Genomic DNA, 21,519 nt, shown 5'->3' on the forward strand with positions numbered 1-21,519 from the left:
CTCATAAAAAAGGCCTGGCCATTGGCAGTGACGAGTGGAATTCTGAGCATCAACTTTGAAATCACAGCAGAGCCCTGAGGGGGTTGGTGACCAGGACAAGGACATTTGGAGAGAGAGGGCTTGGAAAAATCTGGGGCCCTGCTGTGAACTGTGAACTGGGTTTGGAGTCTGATTGAACTCCCTTCCTGTCACTTCCTAGCCATGTGACTCTGGGCCTCAGTTTCTTCATCCATGAAACAGGTACAGTGATTCCTCTAGGGCAGTCTGCAGTGAGATTAATGAATGACCTGCTCATGACACTCAGACACTAGGTAACAGGGTCAGGACTAAGCTGAGGTCTGCCTGCCCCCAAGGTCCAGCCTCTTCCCCTCTGAGTTTGTAAAGATTTGCTGCTGTAACAAACCCCCAAACAGCAATAGCTCAAACACAGTAGTTTATTCCTCTCTTGAAAACCTCCACACAGCTGGTATTCTTCATTGACAAATGGCTCTCCTCACAGTGGTGATTCAGGGCCCCAGGCTGCTTCCGTGGGTGGCGCTGCCATCTTATAAATGGGCGACTTCTGAGGTCGCCATGTTCATCTGCATCATGGTGGAAGAGAAAAGAGCACGGACAATGGTACATGGAAATTTTCTGTTGGTGAGGCTTGGAAGTGATAGACATGACTCTCATATTATCCTGGCTGGCACTTCATCACTTGGCCACTTCTAACTTCAGACAGGCTGGGAAATATTCTCTAGCTCTCTGTTCCTAGGAAGAAGTGGAAACAGGTCTGGTGGCAGCCAGCAGAAATGACACCACTGGCAACTCTGGAGAGTTTGCGAGGAGGCCCCAAGAGAAGGGACCTCTTGGTAGCCCCAAAGAAAGGGAGCCACGATTCTTGGTTTGGGTTCCTGGCCCAGGAGCAGACCCTGAGACAAGGATCTAAGTGTACACTGCATTTTGGGAAGAACTCCCATTATAGCTGATATAGGTATATACCTATACAGAGGAGTGGGAAGTGGGACAGAAGAGGGAAGTCAGCTATTATAATAAAGGGCGTCTTCTCTGGCTACTTCCCGTTGTGGGCAGCTGAAGCCTAAACCTGCAGGGAACTCTGGGCGGCAGTTTGGAGCCAGAGGCTCAGAGCCGTCCCACTGAAGGAGTGGGGGAGCCAGGGTATTTATTACCCTCCTCCCCCCATCATCAGTCGGTGGTTGAGGGCTTCTCCTGGCAGGGTGTTATCCCAGGCACTTGCGGCAAAGGGGGCCTGGGTGAGGCATGCAGGTGTAGGCAGGTAGAAGCCTGGAGGTGTGCACTGAATGGTCAGGGCAGGGGACCTGAGCAGGGCACACACAGTGTTTGCTACACTCAGCAAGTGCACAATGGACACTAAATTCCCTCTCTTGGTTGATCTCCTGAGGGGACAGGGCAGGGGTCCACCCCCAACCTGCTATGTCCATCACCTGAGCCCCTGGTCCAGTGGTTTCCAGAAGCAGCGTCACAGAGCCTGGAGGTAGCTGTATGGTCAGGTGAGCACTTGACTCGGAGCCTGTTGACCTGAGTTAGAGCCCAGGTCTGGAGCTTCTTGGTTCAAGACCTTGGGCAAGTAAGTCACCTCTCCCAGTTACTCCCTGCTACTCACCGTTCACTTAACGGCACTCACTGGGTGCCCAGTAAATATGTGGCTTTGCACCATGCTGGGCCCTGAGGGTACAGCTGAGGACATAGTCACTGCCCAGCCCTCCGAGGCTCACGCAGTTACAGCTCTGTGCCACCGCTGCTCTGTGCGAAAACAGGTGGGGTGGGATTTTAAAAAGCAGAGAGTATGTCTAATCCAGGTTCAGGGGGTAAATTCAGGACCTTTGCAGCAGTATTTACTGAGCATCTCACCAGGCCCTGTGCCTGGTGCAGGGGTCCCTACGCTGGAGGCACCCACAGGTTCTTATCTGTAAAGCGTGTGCTTATGACCCCCTGCTGAGATGGTGGTGAGGGGATAAGATTGGGACTGCCTACAAAATTTGCAAGGCCTGGTGCAAAATGAAAATATTACAAGGTCCTTGTTCAAACATTATTGAGAGTTTCCAGACAATTAACAGCAGAGCATGAAAACAAGAGTTTCTGAGTGTGGGACCCTGTGTGTCTGTACTTCCATGAACTCCTACTACAAAAAGATTTTGTAAATTGCAGAATGCAGGGTCCACCTAAGAGGTGGTGATTAACTGATGGTGGCAGGAGTCCAGATGAGCACATGGGTGAATGGCACCCATCCTGTGTAAGGCCAGGCCCCGTGCAGAGGCAGTGAGAGGCTTGACAGCTGCTGCACACCCTGGAGAGCCAGACTGTCCTCAAAAAGAACCAGCCGGTCCCCTAACCCTGGCCAAGGCCCAGACATTCTGCTCCCGGGTCAGAAGGATTGGCAGCCTCAGGACCCAGACTATATACCTGTATATAAGAATTGCAGGATGTGGGCCATCCGAGTGGCTCAGTTGGTTAAGAGCACGAGCTCTGAGCAACAGGGTTGCCGGTTCGATTCTCACATGGGCCAGTGAGCTGCACCCCAGCTGAGCTGCTGCTGAGCTGCCAACAGGTGGCAGGATAGCTCAGCTGGTGAGAGCACGTGCTCCTAACAACAAGGTTGCTGGCTTGATTCCTGCATGGGATGGTGATCTATGCCCACAGGCAACTAAGATTGAACTTGGCACCTTGAGCTGAGCGGTTGCGAGCTGTCAACAGGTGGCAGGATGGCGATTGGACTTGGAGCTGAGCTAGCTGTGCCCTCCACAACTAAGACTGAAGGACAAAAACTTGGCTGTTCCCCTTCTCCAATTCCCCAACACTGTTCCCCTTCTCCAATTCCCCCAATAAAATCTTTAAAAAAACAAAAAAAAGAATTGCAGGATGTGCTTGATGACACACCATGATACCCTGGCCAGGGAAACCTGTCAGGGCCAGGGTTCCGGCTGCTGAGTCCCAAACCTCTCCACCCCCCGCCCAGGGAAAACGCTGCTCAGAGTGCCGGTGCTCCTGTACATCTAGGAGCTACTGGTGCCTTTTGCATGCTCAGCTGGGCCCATGGATGGCCCTCCACGAAAGCTGTTGGGATTTCATCTGGACATGGACATTTTCATGGCTTTGGGATACTTGAAATTGGGACAGGTCTGTCAACAAGAGGAATCTGAATCTCTGAAAATGTTAGATTTTTATATTAGGCCTATCTGAGGACTCTAGCCCCAGAGCAGAGATTCAAGAAGCCTTGACACTGTGCTCTAACTTTTTGGGAAGTGAGAGGCAGGCTTATGAAGGCAGAAAAGTAAGCAAACATACATGTGCTATGTCAGAAGTCACAATTTGGGTAGATAGCTTCCATGATTAAGTTTTATTGCAAATGGAAAAAATGTATCAGAAAGATAGGGTTGGGTCAGTAACAATTAAATTGCCTTGAAAATCCCTGAGATGCATTTTATCTGGATGTAGAAAGAACAGGCACTCTTTTCTATAATCGTTGACCTTTAGTTTTGAAACTTTGTAGGTTGTACATATGTGACTATCCCGTATGGCCGCCCTAGAAGGAATTTAGATTGGCTCTTTTTTCTTCCCTGGTTACTGATTTAGACAGTGGAGCTCAAGCACCCTTTCCTTTCTTCAAGTCCAATGCACATTGACCTTGAAACGCACATTGGCCTTGCTCTGCATACCCAACTGGGTCCCCCCTAATGAACCATCTAGCCCTGATTCCTTAGCCTGTCTTGTAAGACCTCTCCTGGCCCAGCCCAGATGTTCTGTAGGTCAGAAGTCTGGAAAGACACTACAGGCTGTTCTCAGGGCCTCCTAAGGCTGAAGTCAAGGCCTGGACTCTTATCGGGAGCCTCTGGGGAAAAAACTGCTTCCAAACTCGTTCAGGCTGTTGGCAGAATTCAGTTGTTGCCGCCACAGAACGAAGGTCCCCATTTTCTTGTTGACTGTTGGCCGGGGACTGTTCTCAGCTCACAGAGGCCTTTCCGGTCTTTGCCCCATGACCCCTCCATCCCAGACTCCCCTACTTTAATCTGTCTCATGCTTGAATCTCTCAGATTTGTTCTTCTCCATACCACCCAGAGAAGGCACCCTGCTTCTCCAGGGCTCATGGGATTAGATCAGACCCCATGTCTCCATGTCTCACAGTCCACTGATCCGGAACCTTAATTACATATGCAAAATCCCTTTTATGAAGTGGTCTACCCCATGCCCCCCCACCCCCTTCTTCCTGGTTCTCAGGACCACACCCTCCTGGCTCTCCTTCCTCAGCTGCATTCACCCATCAGCGGAATTTTAAAGAATATCAGGACTCCCTAAAAATATGATAACATAGAGAGGGCTGGGTCCAGATCACCCAGGGAGCTGGCAGAAGTCACCCCAGCTGGGGATTCTCAGCGTTTGTTCAGGCAGCTCATGTCCCAGGGGTTGGAGGCCTCACCCACCAAGCTCAGTAGATGGAGTGATGCCGTACCCCCACCCCCTCCTTCTGCCAGGGTCAGGTAATCCCCTGGAGACTTTGGAAAGTGCTGAGTCACCCTCTGACACCTGGGGGTGAAGGGGGGGTGGATGACCCAGACAGAATGGGCCCTTTGTGCAGCTTGGCTAGAGAGTGTTCAAGAGAGGACCTGGCCTTAACTAGAAACAACTGTGGACCCAAAAATGTCACAAATCCTGGATCAGGGAGTGGACCTGCACTGGGTAGAATAATAATAACAATAGTGGCTTTTTGGGAGCACTTACTATGTGCCAGGTGCTAATTGTATGTGTATCATCAGCTGATTTAATCCCCACAGCTACTTATGAGGTAGGTGATAGGTCGGCCGGTAAAGGAGCGTGCACAGTCAGGCAAGTTAAGAAAGTTTAAGAAAGTCTATTTAATTAAGAGGGAGTCTATCGGGCTGAGCAAAGATGGCTACAGCCCAGGCTGCTCGTCTAAAGGAGACCTGCAGCCCTGAGGGAGGGGGTGAGGAGGGTTATATAGGGCGGTGCTGACACAGTAGCATTGTTTGAACAGAAAGTGTTGACTGCCTGTATGCCAGTAGCTGTTTGGGGGCATTTTCTGTTATCGCAAGCTGGGTTCTGTCTGGAGGTGCAGGCCTACAGACGTTTTGTTGCTTCCTTGCAGACATGACTCTGTCTATAAGGCCAGGCCTCTGAGACCTAACATTCAGAGACCTAACATTAAGTCAAGGTCTCTACTATTCAGAGACCTAACAGCAGGTACCATGGTTAACCCCATTTCACAGAGGAAGAAACTGAGACTCAGTGAGGTCAAGGGACTCACTCAAGGCCAGACAGCTCATGACTGGCGAGGAACTGCCGAGGGAGGTTACGTCTGCCTTTAGCGCCCCTGCTACGCTGAAATATGACTCTATCAATCTACGTGCCAACATTAATAAGTAGTTATAATAGCAAGAGACTCTGTGGGGAAGCAGTTGAGCTAGGACTAAAGGAGGGACACTATAAGGAGACATATTTGGTCTCAGTGTATGAAGGGGCAGATGTTCTAGCTGTCAGAGTGGCCCAGAGGTGGACATGGCTACCTTGGGAGGTAGTGAGCTGCCTGTCACTGAATATACGCAAGTAAAGAGGCTGTTCTCATTTTCTGAGGCCCAAGTAATAACAGACCCTGTAGTGAGCATTGTACATAGGTCATCTTTAGGTCCTCACAGCTCCATCACCTGGGCACGATTGTCCCCACCTTATAGATGAGGAAACTGAGGCTCAAAGAGATTGACTCACTGATGGTTATGCCGACAGTTAGTGGGAGAGCCATGACTCAAACCCAAAGCTGTGACTCACCCAAGGTCTGCTTGTTCCCATACATCTGCTGAGTGCCTGCTGTGTGTCTAGCAGGGACAATTTAGTTCCAGCCCTTGCCCTCGTGAAGTAACATTGCAGTAGAGAGTGAGACAATCTAGAATAACAGGTACTAAAATACAACTCAACGAGGGCGAGTTGAAACCAAAAGTCAGCTGGAGTCAGAGAGGTTCGAGATGGTCAGCGGAGGCCACTCTGAGGTGGAGGCATCTGAGCTGAGACCTGAAGGACGAGAGGGAGAACATGATGAAGAGCTGGGAGACCAGTGCTCTGGGCACAGGGAACCACAAGGGCAACGGCCGTGGGTGGGCCAGGGGAAGGCCAGCGTGGGAGGAACGGCCAAGGTGGGCCCTGATCAGCCAGTTTGAACTTCATTGGCAATTATTGGAGGGTTTTAAATCAGTGGTGTGGTGCAGCCAACTCATAGCAGCTCCTGAGAACCACCTGCTAAATCCTCAGGAATTTGCAGCAGGCTGTTAACTATCAGTAGCTTGAAATCAGCCTTGGTAAGGATGTCTGCAGCACGGACATTGGCAGTGCCACAGGTCATGGCTTTGTTCCCTGGGCAGCAAGGTGCTTACATATTTACCTGCATAGCACCGGTTTTAGGCAGGGAAATGGGGAGACTGGGTTTGCACGTTAAGGAGAGCTCTCTCTGGCTGCTGAGTGGACAATGGCCTGCAGGGGACAGAGAGCGGGAAGAACCTGCAGGGAGCAGAGGCTGTTGCATTGGTCCACACAGCTGGAGGGATGGGGGTTTGGACCAGGGTGGCTCAGTGGATGGATTCGTGTGACTTTGGAGGCAGAACCAATGGGTCTTGCTGAGACAACCCCCATTACTGAAGCTCAGAAGGGTGGGGAGTGATGTCACACCTGGAGCACAAAGAGGTGTGAATGAGCCCACTTCTGCTGGGTCCCCCAAACCTTTCTGTTCCCTACACCTCAGTGCTTCCCCGAGTTGCATGAAGATTCTTCCTGGGGACAGAAAGGAAACAGTTAACAGTGTCCTTGGTTGCCCCTCAGCCCCTACATCCCTGTGGCCAGAGTAGCCCCTTCCCAGGAGGGCAAGTTCTCTGATGCTTCCAGGTGGGACTGGCAGAGCCGAGACATCACCATTATAGATACTGAAAGGCCCAGCCCCCACTGGATACACCTGGGGCCATGGCCATGGTCTCTGTTCTCCCTCCCAAGAGGGCCCGGTCTCAGGAGAGCTGCCCCACAGAAGGCTTCGGAGGGTCCCAGCTCTGGGATGGGGCATTTCCCCAGCTCTGGGATGAACCTTCTCAGGGGCAGGGCAAGGATGAGGGTAGGGGCCAGGCTGGGGGTCTCACAGGATGAGTGGCCACAGCACACTTCCTGGGCCCTGGGCTGTGGGTTTGTTTCCTCTTGTGCCTGGGGTGGGGAGGAGGTAGGAATAAGACTATCTCAGTGGGGAATGGGGGATCTAAGCAGTGCCAGCAACATTCTGCAGAATAGGCCATGCTCATCTTCCGTGCACCCACTCAGACCTCTCCCCCTCCCATGCCCAGGCCTCACACCCCACCCCGCCTCTCAAGCCACTGTTGGCAGCCAATCCCAGCAACAGGGCTCCTTCGCTTCAATCCCCCCCCACCTGTCAAATCTCTCAGGCCGGGGTCCTGTGCTGGGGTTCCCCAACATTGTGATCTTCTGGAGGGAGAGAGAAAGGAGGGACAGGAAACAAAACTAAGGCAGGTTGAATGCCCGCTGTGTGTCAGGCACCAGGCTTTTGGCTTTTCCCGAAGAGTTACAATTATAGAAAGGTTTCCCCTCATCCCCTGCCCCGAAGATAAGGCCCTTATTTTATACCCTTGTAGACTTTCTTCTACACACACCACACACACACACACACACACACACACACACACACACACACACACGTGTTAATTTTTAAAAATGACATGATGTTAAGTGTTCCACGTGGATTTTCTCCTTTAATCCTAGGGGTTACTATCTGCCCTTTGCATTTCAGGAAACTGAGGCTCCGAGAGGTTATATACTTTTCCTGTCACACAGCTGGTAGCCCTGCCTGGCTCCACAGCCTCGCTCTCCATCCTGAGCACTGCGCTCTGCTGGTGGAGGCTGGCCGTGGCCTCAGTGGGGGCATTTGGGCTGCAGGGCAGTTGAGTAGGAATTCTGGCCCGGAGGCCTGATCTGGCCCTCCCTTCTGCTGCGCTGTGCGAGACTCAAGCCCTGGGGTCAAATTCCAGCCCCAGGAGTCCTTGTTACGCTTAAAAAAGGAGGGGTGTGTGTGTTCTATTGCTATTTAATTGTGGCTCTGCCCTTGAAGCAGACTCCCAGCTCCCAAGGTTCCCAGCTGTCGGTCACAGATAGCCTTGCCATGGGTTTCTCTCTCCAAAAGCCCAGGGGATAGAGGCGGCTGGGGGGTCTGAGACCTGGGCCCCTCACCAGCTGTGCAACCTTGGCAGCTCCTGCCTCTCTCTGGGCCTTGGTCTTCTCCTCAATTCTAAAGTTTCTTTCGGCCCCTGGTTCTTCCCCTAAACAGAGAAGGTGGGGTCTGCAGCTTGCTGGGGGAGGGGGAGAAAGGAGAGGCGGAGGAGAAGCCAGAGCAGTGAAGATGGCTCTGAGGCAGGTGGTGGGTTAGGAAGCGGGGATGGAGTTGAGGAACAGACTTGGAGTCCCTAAACGAGGGTTCAAATCCCAACACAGGACATGAGCAGGTACAGGGGCACCCACGCTCAAGAGAGCCCGTATTTGGTTTCATGCTCTACCATTGCTGACTTGAAATTCTTAGTTTTCTGAATAGGGAGCCCAGTATTTCCATGTTGCACTGGGCCCCACAGATTAGGCTGCCAGCCCTGTTACTGGTTATTAGTCACGTGCCCTTGGGAAGTTACTTCACCTCCTGGACCCTCAGTTTTGTCATCTGCGAAAGAGAGCACTGCTTCTACCGCCTTGGGGTTTGTTTTGAGAAGTAAAGAGAGACTTCAGGCAAAGGGCCAGCCAGGGTAAATCCATACGAGGTGTTAATTCCTAGTAATTAAGACGGTCACCCTTTAGGGCCAGACAGGAAAAAATCTCTCCGGAGCAGCCGCAGTCTCTCTCTCAGCCTGTCCCAGTGCTGTCTGGGGACTGTACACAGGACACTTCAGGCCAAAAGTAAAATCTTCACTGGGAAGCATATCGTTCCAGCATCCCCACAATCCTCTGCTTGTGACTGTACTGGGTCAAGTGGTTTAGGGCCCTTACTGGGCGATGACGTTCTGGGGGTTTTGAGCCTGGGGAGAGAATAGTCTGCCAGGCAGCTGCAGCCGCTGCTTTCAGCCAAGGCAGGGTCAGTCGTCTGCCCTTCACAAAAGAAGGCCCGATGCCCAGAGGCACTCACGGAGTCTCCCCCGGAGCGGCACCCCCGCTCTATGTCACGTCCTGTAGGACCCCCCACTGGACCTGTTTCCACGTTCCGGAAACTCAACCTCCCACAGGTTTCGGCAGTCCCGATTGCCTGGATGAAAAGCTCAGCTCAGCAATTTCCCAACAGTGAGGCCTTGGGCAAGTTGCTAAGCCTCTCGGGGCCTCAGTCTCCTCTTCTGTGGAGTGGTGATAGGCTAGGTAGATAGATAGAAATGAGCAGGAGAAAGAGACCCGGCCCCGGTTAGAAAGCCCCTCGCTGCAGCTCCTACTGGGGTCCAGACCCCCGGCAGCTGCCCTCACTTAGGGCACCAATGCCTCACTAGCCCAGCAGGACTCCAGGCTCACACATGCCCCTAAATCAAAGGGATGTGTTGTTAGAAGACATCCTGCTTATCAGAATATACATCCTGCTTATCAGAGCCATTTTAGTGAGATCCTCAAACAAATCATAAATAGAAACTTGACAGACACTGCCTTGAGAGGCAAAAGGGAGGACTGGGCAGCTCAGCCAGAGAGAAAGAGACAGGGAGAAGGGAGAAGGGAGAAGGGGCGGCAACAATACCCATAGAAATAAAAGCCTTCATACAATGTGAGGAGAGGCCTTTCCCCCTTTTGGGATAGGTCCCCTCCACATCTTACAGTTGTATCTGCTTTTGCTAATAAACTTCTTACTACCCTATACCTGCACAAAACTGTCTCTCGGCTGAATTCTTTCCCTCGAGAAGACAAGAGCCGAGGAAATTATCACAACCCGGTAACGGCTGGCGTGTTGTGTTAAACTACCTTCTGCATGGAAAGTGCTTAGAACTGTGCTGACAAAGGTGAGCCACAGCGGCTGGTCTCCCTGCCTCACCTCCATGCTGAGCCGAGAACACACTCTGAAATGCCAGTCTGACCACGTCACACCTTCAGTGGAAACTCTACAGCGGCTGTTGCTTTCAGGACGAAGACCAAGCTCCTTGCGTGTGGTGAGCACCTGCTCAGCCCCCTTTTCCCCTTCTCCAGCCAATGGCTTGGGGTTTGCTCTGGGAAACCTCCAGCCCCCGGCGCCACTCCTATGATGTGACTGCCTGTCAAGCCCAGTGGGCGTCCTCTCTAGGGATCTTGATCCTTGAGGATGGAGAGGCTGATGGAAAATGGTTGGGGAGGGTTTATGTGGAGATGGCCCCCTGAGTTCTTGCTGCCTGGATCTCCAGGGGTGCTCTGGGCCCCTGTCGTCTCTGAGCCTGGGTCTGTAGCTCTTCTTCTGATTCGAGGCCCTCCCTCACAGCCTGCCATGGGTGTCCTCTTTGCCCACAGCAGCCTGGTGAGTTTCTACCAGACAGCCTGGCATATATATATATATATATATATATATATATATATATATATATATATATATATATATATATATATATATATATATACTCTGTCTCCTACTTACAGCTCCTCCAGCCACATCCCAAAGCAAGCCCTCCCTGAACTTCACCTTCTGTTGTTGTTTTTTGGCTTTGTTTTGTTTTTTTAAAGGTTTCATTGGAGAAGGGGAACAGCCAAGTTGTTGTCTTTTGATCTTAGCTGTGGAGGGCACAGCTAGCTCAACTCCAAGTCCAGTCGCTATCCGGCCACCCATGGCAGCTCACAGGTGCTCAGCTCAAGGTGCCGAGTTCAGTCTTTAGTTGTGGGTGGGCGTAGCCCACCAACCCATGCGGGAGTCAAACCAGCAACCTTGTTGTTAGGAGCACGTGCTCTCACCAGCTGAGCCATCCTGCCACCTGTTGGCAGCTCAGCGGCAGCTCAGCTCGGGCGCAGCTCACTGGCCCATGTGGGAATTGAACCGGCGACCCTGTTGCTCAGAGCTCGCGCTCTTTAACCAACTGAGCCACTCGGCTGGCCTCTCATCTTCTGTTTTTCAGGATCTACCTACAGCTCTCACAGACCATGCAGGCTGCCTTGTGCCTCTGATCCTGCAGTTCCTTCTGCCAGGCATGTCCTCTCCATATTACTTCTTCACTCGTTCTTATCCTCAAGAACCTCAGACATGGTCAACGCCAACCGTTCTCCACACCCCCTGGCTGGCTCTCACCCTCTGGGCAGCCCTGGGCTTCTCTCCGTCTGCACCAGAATTCCCTGTGCATATACCCTTCTCCTCCTCCCCTGTCTGAACCCAAAGCCAGAACCAGGCCCCACTCACCTTAGTTTCTCAGCGGATGCTCAACAAATGTTTGACGGGCTTCAGAACCATGGAGGGTCACACAAAGACGCCTCCCTTGGGACTTGCTCGGGGTCTTCGGGGCTGGCAGGGACTGAATCCATTGCCTGCTGATGAGGCGTCATGAGGGGAATGGCTGAGGAGTGGAAAATGGGGGAGCTGTCCCAGAATCAGAATGAGCCCATCGGCTCTCACCTTGCCCTTACCCCAGCCTTGGGTCCCGCACCTGCCCAGCCCTCATCCCAGCCCCAGCTCAGCCCCAGCCTTTGACAACAAGGCAGGGACAGTCCCCAGGCTTAGGTCCTGAAGGCTCCTTTAGCTTCCCCTTTCCCTGCCCTGGGCCAGGCATGGTCTTGAGCCACGGGCAGGGCTGAGCCTTTCTAGGTTGCTGAGTGCCCAACCTGTGCCCAGCCACCCAAAGTCAGGTAGGAGGTAAAAGGGAGAGTCCTAGGAAAGACCAGTGGAATTTGGGTGGCCCACAAAGTGAGAGCTTCAAGAATGACCCCACCTTGCCTACAGATGACCAACCTTGAGAGAAAAGACAGAAATAACCCAAGTCTCCCCTGAAGTCCCCACGGCTTCTCTATCCCTTCTCCTTGGGAACCGAACCAGGGAGGCGGGGGTGCAGAGGACCACAGAGCCACAGAAAACCTGGCGTTCCACCCACAGCTGGATCCTGCGTGGATAGGTCACGAGGACAGCAGCCAGCATTGTGATGTCATGGCTCAGTTGTGGCTTTGTGCTTCTGGCGTTGAGTGAGTGACCTGGGCCCCTTGCTCCTGCCCTGTGCTCATGTACCTACGTCTGATGCTTGGGGCCCAAAAACTGACAGTGTAGTCCCTTCACCTTCTCTCCCCGCTCCTCCCATGTACTGGGGCTGGCCCAGGACGGGGCCAATGAACAGTGCCCTCAGGGAGACCTTCTTCTCCTTTTCGCCATAACTGGGAACCAGACTTAGGTGAGCGGCCCCAGAACTCTTTGCAAGGCGAGGTTGAAACTACCTGTTAACTAGACCACCTTCCCAGCTTGACCACGAGCTTACGGGTGTCTGTCTCGGTCTCCACTCCAGCTGGATAAGCTCTGTGTATGCTGAGTTTGTGATGTCAGTTAAATGCAATAATGAATGGAGGGATGGGTGGGAAGGGACAGATGACAAAGCTGCCACCTCTCTCTATACAGTCAGCTTTCTGAACCAGCCCCCAGCTCTCACACCAGGACTCTTTCCTGGATACTGTTGGAAGCCAGTTCCTGTTGGAAACCCCAGGCATCCTGGTGACCTTGGGATTTGGTGGTGAGGGGGCCATCCCCATGATGGGGTGGCAAGGGCAATAATGCTGCTACAGAAGGACACATCTGGCCCCTTCAGAGCTGGGGTGCAGCTCAAAGACGCTGGACTTTGGGTTTAGTGAACCCTGAGTCCAAATCCAGTTCTTGAAACAGCTTCTGTTTCCTGTTCTATGACGTGGGAATGAACCTGGTTTCCGAGGACCATCGGAAGGGTCAGAGGACAAAGCTGCCCTGATGGCTGCTGCTGCCACCTCCTTCCTGCCTGGTCCACGTGGCCCTTGTCCTCCAGAGTGGCCCGGGATGATGAAGGGCAATGCCCGTGGCCATGCCATGGACACAGGCCAGGGGTCTGGCCCAAGCAATACCGGTGATGAGGACGGGTACCTGCAGGTGCTGGCCCAGGAACTCTGCCAGCTCCAGGCCAAGTACGAGCTTCCCAGGCCCTGCTGTGCCCCTGCCCCAGCCTGTGCCTCACACAATGGGCAAAGTGGCTAGGACCGAGCGAAAATGCCTGAGGGGTCCAGGTCAGGGAATGGACAGGGAGGGGACTGTCGCCTGGAAGAAAATCAGGAGGGACAGCTGTGGTGAGGGGGTGGGACTTGGCTCCCGTCCTTGGACCTCAGAGCCTGGGCCAGTCCCAGCGGTCCCCCAGTTAAATCTCCATCCCGAAGGCAGGGCTGTGGGGGCCATACCTGTGCACCTGTCAACCCAGCCCCTCTAAAGTCAACCTGCAAGGTTGCCGCCTGGCTTTGAGTAGAAACCCTGGGTCCTCGCCCCTGCCTCCAGAAACCCTTCGATTTCAGGCTGCCCACAAATGCCTGAATTCGATGCAAGCAGATGTGTCTGAACAATTTTATGGAAAAAAGGTCCAACCCTTTCACCAGATTGTACAAGGACTTCCCGGCCCCAATAAGGTTTAGCACTGTGGCTCATGGGGCCACACAAAGTATTTTTTAGGGAAAGGCAATGTTTCCTGCCTTTTTCAGGACTGTGTCGATGAGAAAATGGGGTCCCAGAGGCAGAGTGGCTTGCCCTGGGTCACTCAGAGGTTACTCAGAGATACCCACCCTGTTAGCTCAGCCACCAGGCCAGGGCAGGTCCTGCTCTGCCCTCTGCCCTCGACTCCAGACCTTGATTGGGCCCAGAGTGGGTGACCTATTAGACATGCATCTTGCTTAGAGATGCCCCAAGAAGCAGGCATGGCTGGACAGTGATATGTGGCTGCCTCCCCTCTGGGGGCTTCTGGGACCCCCAACTCAAATTGAGTGCTTACGATATACTAGGTACCCCAGGCATGGCCCTGGCCAGCCTGTGAGGGAGGGTCTCTCATTTTCTGTTATAGATGGGCCACCTAGCCACAGAGAGGTGAAGCACCTGACCATATCACCAGCTAGTAGGGGCTCGGGCCAACCATCACCTGCTCAGCCTCCAGGAAAGGCACCTTAACCCCGCATCAGAAAGACCCCACTTCACTCTTGCCTGGGCCCCTTCCTCATGGCGTGACCCCTGGCATCTGTTTGACCTTTGTGTGTCTCAGGAACTCTGCCAGCAGTGACTTGGGGGTGGAGAGAGTGAAGTCAGTGGTCTGCTGATGGGGATGTGAGGGAGCACGGGTCTGAGCAGGAGACCTCACAAGGCTCACAACTTGTCACTAAAATGTCTCCACAGGCAGAGGAAACTGAAGAAAGAGGTGGAGAAGCACAAGCTTTTTGAAGACTATCTGATTAAGGTCCTTGAGAAAGTCCCCAAGGGTATGTGTGTTGCTTCATCAGAAAGCCTGTCCCATTTGCCCCCTCCCAGCCTCAGGATTGGGGCACAGTGTGTAGCCTTACTGAACCTCCAGCTCATCTGCAGAACGGGGGTCCACAAAGGCAGAAGCCACTGTGGTTGAGAAGGGCGCAGGTGCTGAGCAAGCCTGCCTGGGAGTCCCCTGGCCTGCTGGCTCTCACGGTGGAGCCTGCAGCAAGTTCTCAAGGTCTTGGTCTCTTTATCTGTATACAGTGGGAGCCCCAACAGTCACGTGGATCGGATGAACTCATCCTCTATAAGTATGTAGCATGGCGCCTAGCAGTTTGCTAGCATCCAGTAAACGTGAACTATTATTACTAGTTTTTTCATTTGTCTTTGGTTCTGCTTTATGTTTTGCTGTTATCAACTAAAATTACACAGACATCTGAAATGAGTTTTTGTGTTTTGTTTTGTTTTTATCGTGATTTATACCAGAGCTCACTGTTACAAGTACTAGAGGCTTATTAGGAACGGGAAAGGGAGATAAACATATTTTTATTATCACCATCATTATTATTATCTCAATATGATCAATAATAAAAATAATTATTACCATTTACTAAATATTTACTCTGCACTATGCTCTTTAGTAAATCTTTTTTACCCTGAGCTTCTGAGAACTGTGTTACCCAGGCTCAGAGAGGTTAAGGAACTTGCCCAAGGTCACTCAGCCAGGAAGCGGTGGGGCTGGGTCTCAGACTCTCGTCTGACTTCATAGCCACTGCACTAAGTGCTGGGGAGCCCCAACAATTCTGCCCTGGATGTCAGGGAAGGCTTCATGGAGGAGGTGGCCTCTCATGGGGCTCAAATGAGTTCAGCAAAAGGGAATGGCATTGCAGGCAGAGGGAACAGCACAAATGTAGGCTGGCGCCCTGGCCCTGCATGGTGGGTTTGGGGATGGTGAGTTCCAGAATGTCGGAGCACCAGGACCTGGCAGGGGTGCTGGGAAATATGACTGGGAGTTTGAGCAGCATCAAAGAGCCTTGAGCACCAAGACAACTTTGGGGTTGAAGCAAACTCAGCATCCACGGCTGCTTCTGGCAGCTTCCTGGTTTGGAGCCTCCCTAATTCAGCAACTCAGCCCTGTTCTACCCATCCAGGATGAGTAACTCTCAGAGCCTGGGACCCCAGTCACTCAGCATGGCAACACCTTCTGCCCGCTTCTTTCAGGCTCCTCCCAATCAGTGAGCAGTTTCTCCTCAGGGGCAGTCTCCTGCCTCAATAGGCAGCCTTCCTTGATCCAGGATCTGAGACTGTGAGGCAGCTTTTCAAATGTTGATGCTTCTTTTGAAGAGACAGGAGGTGGGGGATGGGGCCCAAGAGCTGCTGGACCAGTCCTGCTGTCTTGGAGTAAGCCCAGCGTGGGAGTAAGCCTCTCAACTCTGAGGCTGTAGCTGGAATTCTGGGAAAACACCTATTAGCATCACCCACTGCAGGGGGCAGGTGAGGGCCAGCTCTCCTGCCCACCCATCCCGCTGTGGCACTGTCTCCATAGGCTACGATGAAGGAGAGGAGCCAGAGGAGGCCCAGGTGGAAGCACGGGTGGAGGCCATGGTAAAGCGCTACTGGAAGCTCTTCACAGTCAGCCAGGACGCCCAGAAGCACCTGGAGGCCTTCTCCAAGATGAACCAGGCCGTCCACCAGAGCCTGGAATCTCTAGAGGATCGCCATAGAACCCTTATCCCGGTAACAGCTGCCTGCAGCCTGGCCCATTCCCCTTGGCCCGGAGAACATGCCTCTGCACCCCCGGGGAAGGCCTGGAGCAGCCGTGGGCTGCTGAGAGGGTGTGAGTGGGACTGTCACTCCAGAGCCTTGCTCTGAGTCCCTTTCTCTCCTTCTGCTGGCTGGCTGACTCGGGGTTTCTCCTGAGGCTCAGCTTATGCTTAAAAGGTGTTTTTTTATGGTCGAAAAGCCATGAGTCCTGGATTCAGACACACTGGGGTTCAAATTCCAGCTCAGCCTCTGATTAGATGCATGGCCCTGGGCAAGTTTGTACCCTCTCCGAGCCTCCGTTTCTTCATCTGTCAAATGGGGGTGATGCAACTTAGCTGCTAGGTTGTTGAGAGACAATGAACTCAAATTGTGTCAAAGTAACTGCCCCCAAGAAGCCACCTCTCTCTTTCCTTCTTGGTTAATCTTGTCATAAATAGAACTTTCACCAGGAAGCACGGGCATTCCAGGCAGAAGAAACTGCCCTGGCAAAAGCATGGCATGAAAAAATTGCCTGCTGCAGCTGGGACCTGGAGACACGCAGGGGAAGGGGACTCCGGAGGGAGAGCAAGGCTGACAGGCTGGTTGATTCTTGCAAAAGACAGAGTCGTTGCGTGACGTTTTTTGCAGAGAGTCTCTTCCCCCTACTGGCAGAACCGGAAACCTACACCATTTTTACTTTTTTTTTTTTTTCCTTTGAAGAACTGAGACCCTTTATGGGGGACTGGGGCGGGGGGGGGGGCAGTGTGATAAGCATTTTACATGCTTTATCTCATTTCAATCTCACCCCAGCCCCTCCAGGTAGGTGCTGAGACTAGGGGAAGTGAGTGAGGTGAATATGCCAGTGCATGATGGGATCCATCTTTGTTACAATTTTAATATTTTGTTCATCACGGATTTTTGTGCATTAACTTTGATTTTTAAAAAACGTTGCATTAAAATATTATTTATCTTAATTACTGAGTTTTTTTGATGCCCCCTTAAATTTTATACCTTAGTCCCAGCCATGCTGTTCTTCCCATTTTCGAGGAAACTAAGGATCAGGGAAGCGAGGACACTTGTGTAGGTCCTGTGTCCTCCAAACAGCTCCCGCGGGGCCTGGAGTGTGCTCAGCACAGCCCTGTGGCCCCCACAGGCCTGCGCCACAGCAAGTCCTTCACAGCCTCGCTCCCCGGTGTCCTCCTAGTAGCCCCTGAGGCCAGAAGGACGCGGGTTGGTGGCTCTGGTTATGGCGAGGAAAACGGGGCTCCAAGGGCTGAGCTGGGGTTGAAACCCCAGTTGGCCTGGACATGCTCCGTCCTGCTCTCCTGGTGCTTTGAATGACCCCAACTACCCAGACTTTCTCCTCTTCCCACCCCCATCATCACTCAGACCACCCTGGGCAGTGAGCTCTAGGGCAGGCTTGCTGCACTGAAATGACCCAGCCCTTCTCACCACAGAACCTCAAGACCCAGTTGTGTCAGCTGCAGAAGAGGTGTAACCGCAGGCAAAAGCAGCAGCGGCAGTTGGAACATAATGTCATCTACGAGAAAGACACGGGCAGCTACACTGTGAGTTCAGTCTGCTGGGCCAGGGGTGAGGGCAGGGGCTGGGGGCTGCTGTCTCCTTACCCCTCAACACACACACACACACACACACCTGCCCTCTTTCTCTCCATGGTGACTTAACTTTCAGAGGGCTTCTCGAAGATGGGGCAGATGTTACTTTACAGATGGGAAAACTGAGGCCACAGACAGTAAAGGACCCAGCTCTACCATGAACCAGAGTTGGGCTCCCCCAGCCCAGTCCCAGGGCCCGGCATATACTGGGCGCTTATTCAGTCCTTCTATCACGCTTGTGGTTAATAACCTAATGACATTTGAGTGAGTGGTCTTTGTGCACTATCTTCAGTAATTCCTATATCTCTCTGATCATTAAGGGAGTGCTTAGCCCAAGGCCTAACACAAAATGGGCACGACTGACTATTATGTGATTCTTCCCCATACCTGTTTCACAGATGAGAAAAGTGATACTCAGAAGCATAAGCCATGATTGAAGTTCATGACCAGGGGCCAGGATTTCTGAGCTCAAGCTCTCGAGCTGCTTCTTATTGGCCTTGGGAATATGGACTTGTTTCCCTCCCAACCCCCATCCTCACCTGTAACCACAACCAGGGCCCTTCTGGCCTCAGGGGCTGCTGGGAGGATGTAGGGAGCAAAGCCGGGATTGTCCTGGGCACACTCTACCTGGACAGGGTGTAGTCAGCCATGTAGGACCCTCTCAGGCCTCATGGGATCCTAATTTAGAAGACATGAAGGTTGGGGTCTGTAGGCTGCTGACCTCCACTCAAGAGTTTAAAGGAGGAGTGGACTGGCCACAGTTTATAGAGCCCCTCCTGGGTCTTTTTAAGGTGGGAAGCAAGGCTGACGCAGCTGACCACAGCCCCGGAGGCCTGAAGTCCAGCACCGTGGCACGGCCTGGAGCGGGGAGCGCTGGGTTCCTCGGTGCCCCTTCCGAGCCCCTGCCCCAGGTGTGGACCACAGGTGTCTCCAGCCAGGAGGACCCTCAGACCCTGAGGGAGGGTGGGACTGATCAGAGCATCTTTGGGCGTGGAGCACAGACCAAGACGAGAAGGTGGCTCCTGGCTCCAGGGTGTTTCTCTGGCCTGAGTGAGCTGGGGACAGGATGCGGGGTGGGGGGTGCTGGGAGAGAGTCTGAGCTGCTTCCCCCTCCCCCTCCTCTCCCCTCTTCCCTCTTTCTCTCCCCCTCCCACCTCCCCTTCCTCCTGCAGAACCAGCTGCTCAGCTATATAGAAAAGACCATCGACAACATGGCCCAGCAGTGCTGTCCCTCAGCCCGCACTGTGCCCAAGAGCATGGGCCTCTTCTCCAAGCTCGACCTGATTCAGGTGAGGACTCCCACCTCCCAGGCTGGCCCCAACCTCAGCCTGTCCTGGGCCACGGCTCGTGAGGCATCCGTGTACCTCTTCTAAGAGGCGTGTCTTGCATCGTGCGTGGATGTTCGGTGGCCGGGTGGGATTCAGGCATGGTGTGACCCGAGGCTCAATGGCGCCATCAAGGACCTGGCCGTTCCCCTTCCCTGCCTGCCGTCTGCAGCATTGGTCATAACGTGGCTTCATTCTAGGTGACAGCGTGCTTTCCTCACTTGAGGCAGGTTCAGTGGAGGTATTCAAACAGAATCCTTAGCCCCTCTGGAACACCGAGGGGCAAGACCCTTCTCCAGTGTTGTCCAGTAGGGAGGAAGCCTGTGTCCTAGTTGCGAAGGACGTCACAAGAATGTCACAGGCAGTGTCAGGGCCACTCCGTGGCACAGCTCAGGGGCACCATTCACGTTGAAGTCCACATCATGGGCATCCCCTGTGGCTTACCTCCTTCAGGCTGCGATATGAGTGATGTAATTTTGAATAAGGGCACATTTGTCTACATAGTCACAGTGTATGAATTTCATCTTCTTTCCCCCCAAAAGGAAGAAATTACAGAGTGATATCGGGGGGGTCCCAAGGGTCTCCTGTAACAATCACTCCGCCTAGAGTAACGAGTTACCTGCATGTGCCCAGCATTGTGTTAGGTAAAGAGTTGGAGGTGGGGGACATACGGGGTCACCTGGTCCTTAAGAAATGAATGCCTTTCAGAGAAGGGGGCAGTCAGGGTGGGGGTCATGGACATAGCAGTGAGGAGAGGCAGGCGACCACATTCAAGCAGCCACAAGGAACCAGACTCAGAGTCAACCAGCGTTGCCACCACTGGGCTGTGCAGTTTCAGGCAAGTCACGTCACCTCTCTGAACTAGGTTTGCTCATTTGCCAATTTGTCGTTGATACCACATCCTTTCCAGGACCCCCGTGAAAGCTAAAGGAGATGTAGGCAAATGTTGATGGTGCTGTGGTCCCTGTGAAGTGCTATCCAGGATCTAAAGCATTGTCAGGTGAGAGACTTATTTTTCCTCCCAGGACTTTATGTTGGACAAAATGGAGACTGTGAAATTGATCTCACTGCTCACGGGACCCAGAGTGTGTTGGTCAGGCGACAGCCTCAAGGACCAGAGATTCAGAAGGTACCCCGGGCCCTTCAGGAAATGTCCAAATGGTCAAGATTGGACCCCCAGGATTCCCCTTTCCCAGCACCCAAACGTCTGAGTACTCCAGCCTGTACTGACCCAACCGCGGCCACGCAGGCCCCACTGGCATCATGACCACCTCCTTACCTGCTTGGCCTCCTTTTCTTACCGCCAGCGCCCCTGAGTGGGTGGGAGCCAGCCTAGGGGCAATGAGAGGGCGACTGGGGTCCTGGGGCCAGTTGGGTTGGGGGGTGCTCTTCCTCATATTGGGTGATTGCCCAGGATCAAGGAGAGACCCGCCTGGGACCATGGGGAAGAGGACTGGGGGTTCCTCAGTTGGAGGCAGCAGCCAAGTGGGAAGTCCCAGTTTGGGGATCTGTAACCAGGAGCTGGGGCTGCCTTTCTGTCATCAGTGGGTTCATCTGAGACCGAGGAGCTTGGGAGGGATGTCTGGCTATTGGGAATGTCTGAGTCACATGAACTCTCATAAAGAGCCACCCAGAGCTGTAGGATGCGTAGGCGCTTGCCCTGCACACAGCAGACTGGGGAGCACAACAGACTGGAGGCACTGAATTTAGGGGAGCATCTCATTCCTGGCTCCCAGGAACTGAATACCAAGTCGGTGCCCTCTGCCCACCCTGGGTTCCAGAGCTGCCTGGAATGAATGCTACTCTTAGATAGACCTTGGCAAGGCATGGTGCCTCTCTCGGCTGGTTTTCCCACCTGTAAAATTGGGTAAGAGGATGTCTAAGGCAGCCCCCTCTCTAGACTGACGTTCTAGGTCAAGGCTGGAAAAGCAAGGTCTGCGTGGAAGCCACTGGTTAGGTTTTATTGTGTCACTGGGGTAACATCATCCTAGAAACCATCACAGTCCTGAAAAGAATTCACCTCTGGAGATCAACTGATGTTAATTGATTTAGGTAAAAATTGAAATTTAAGGGCAATCCATGAGCTGCAAACAGTGGTGGGCCAGCAAACGAACTTTCAAAGGCGTGTTTCAGAAAAGATGCTGCTACTCAGTCAGCAAACCCCAAGGGTCTGCTGTATGCCAGGTGCTACTGGGAGAGGAAGATGGGAGCCTCAGACGGAGCGAGGGAGGAGAGTGGGTAGGACTCGGCCACTGGATTAAATAGGGGAGCTACACATAATAAAGATGGCTGAGTGTGGTCAGGTCTTAAGGGCAGTTTAAACAAAAGGGACCCGGGGGCCGGCCGAGTGGCAAGATGGTTAAGAACTGGCTTGGGACGCCAGAGGGCCCTGGTTCGGATCCCACATATGAGG

General features: G+C 53.1%; 1 protein-coding gene across 2 annotated transcripts in view; it reads left to right on the plus strand.

Annotated features, from left to right (window-relative positions):
• The window catches only part of CCDC197 (coiled-coil domain containing 197), a 29,919-nt gene extending 9,581 nt beyond the window's left edge, over positions 1-20,338 (plus strand). The window contains exons 2-6 of one of the 2 annotated variants that reach the window (XM_019642499.1): positions 14,354-14,436; positions 15,969-16,159; positions 17,623-17,733; positions 18,954-19,070; positions 20,132-20,338. In XM_019642499.1, coding sequence (XP_019498044.1) covers positions 14,354-14,436; positions 15,969-16,159; positions 17,623-17,733; positions 18,954-19,070; positions 20,132-20,317 — 688 coding nt within the window. In that variant the 3' untranslated portion in view covers positions 20,318-20,338. Of the gene's footprint in view, positions 1-14,353; positions 14,437-15,968; positions 16,160-17,622; positions 17,734-18,953; positions 19,071-20,016; positions 20,078-20,131 lie in introns of those variants that run through there. The other variant, XM_019642500.1, reaches the window with a different exon arrangement.
• Positions 20,339-21,519: the final 1,181 nt, after the last annotated feature.

Source organism: Hipposideros armiger, unplaced genomic scaffold, assembly GCF_001890085.2.
Source record: "Hipposideros armiger isolate ML-2016 unplaced genomic scaffold, ASM189008v1 scaffold_69, whole genome shotgun sequence".
Taxonomy (NCBI): Eukaryota; Metazoa; Chordata; class Mammalia; order Chiroptera; family Hipposideridae; genus Hipposideros; species Hipposideros armiger.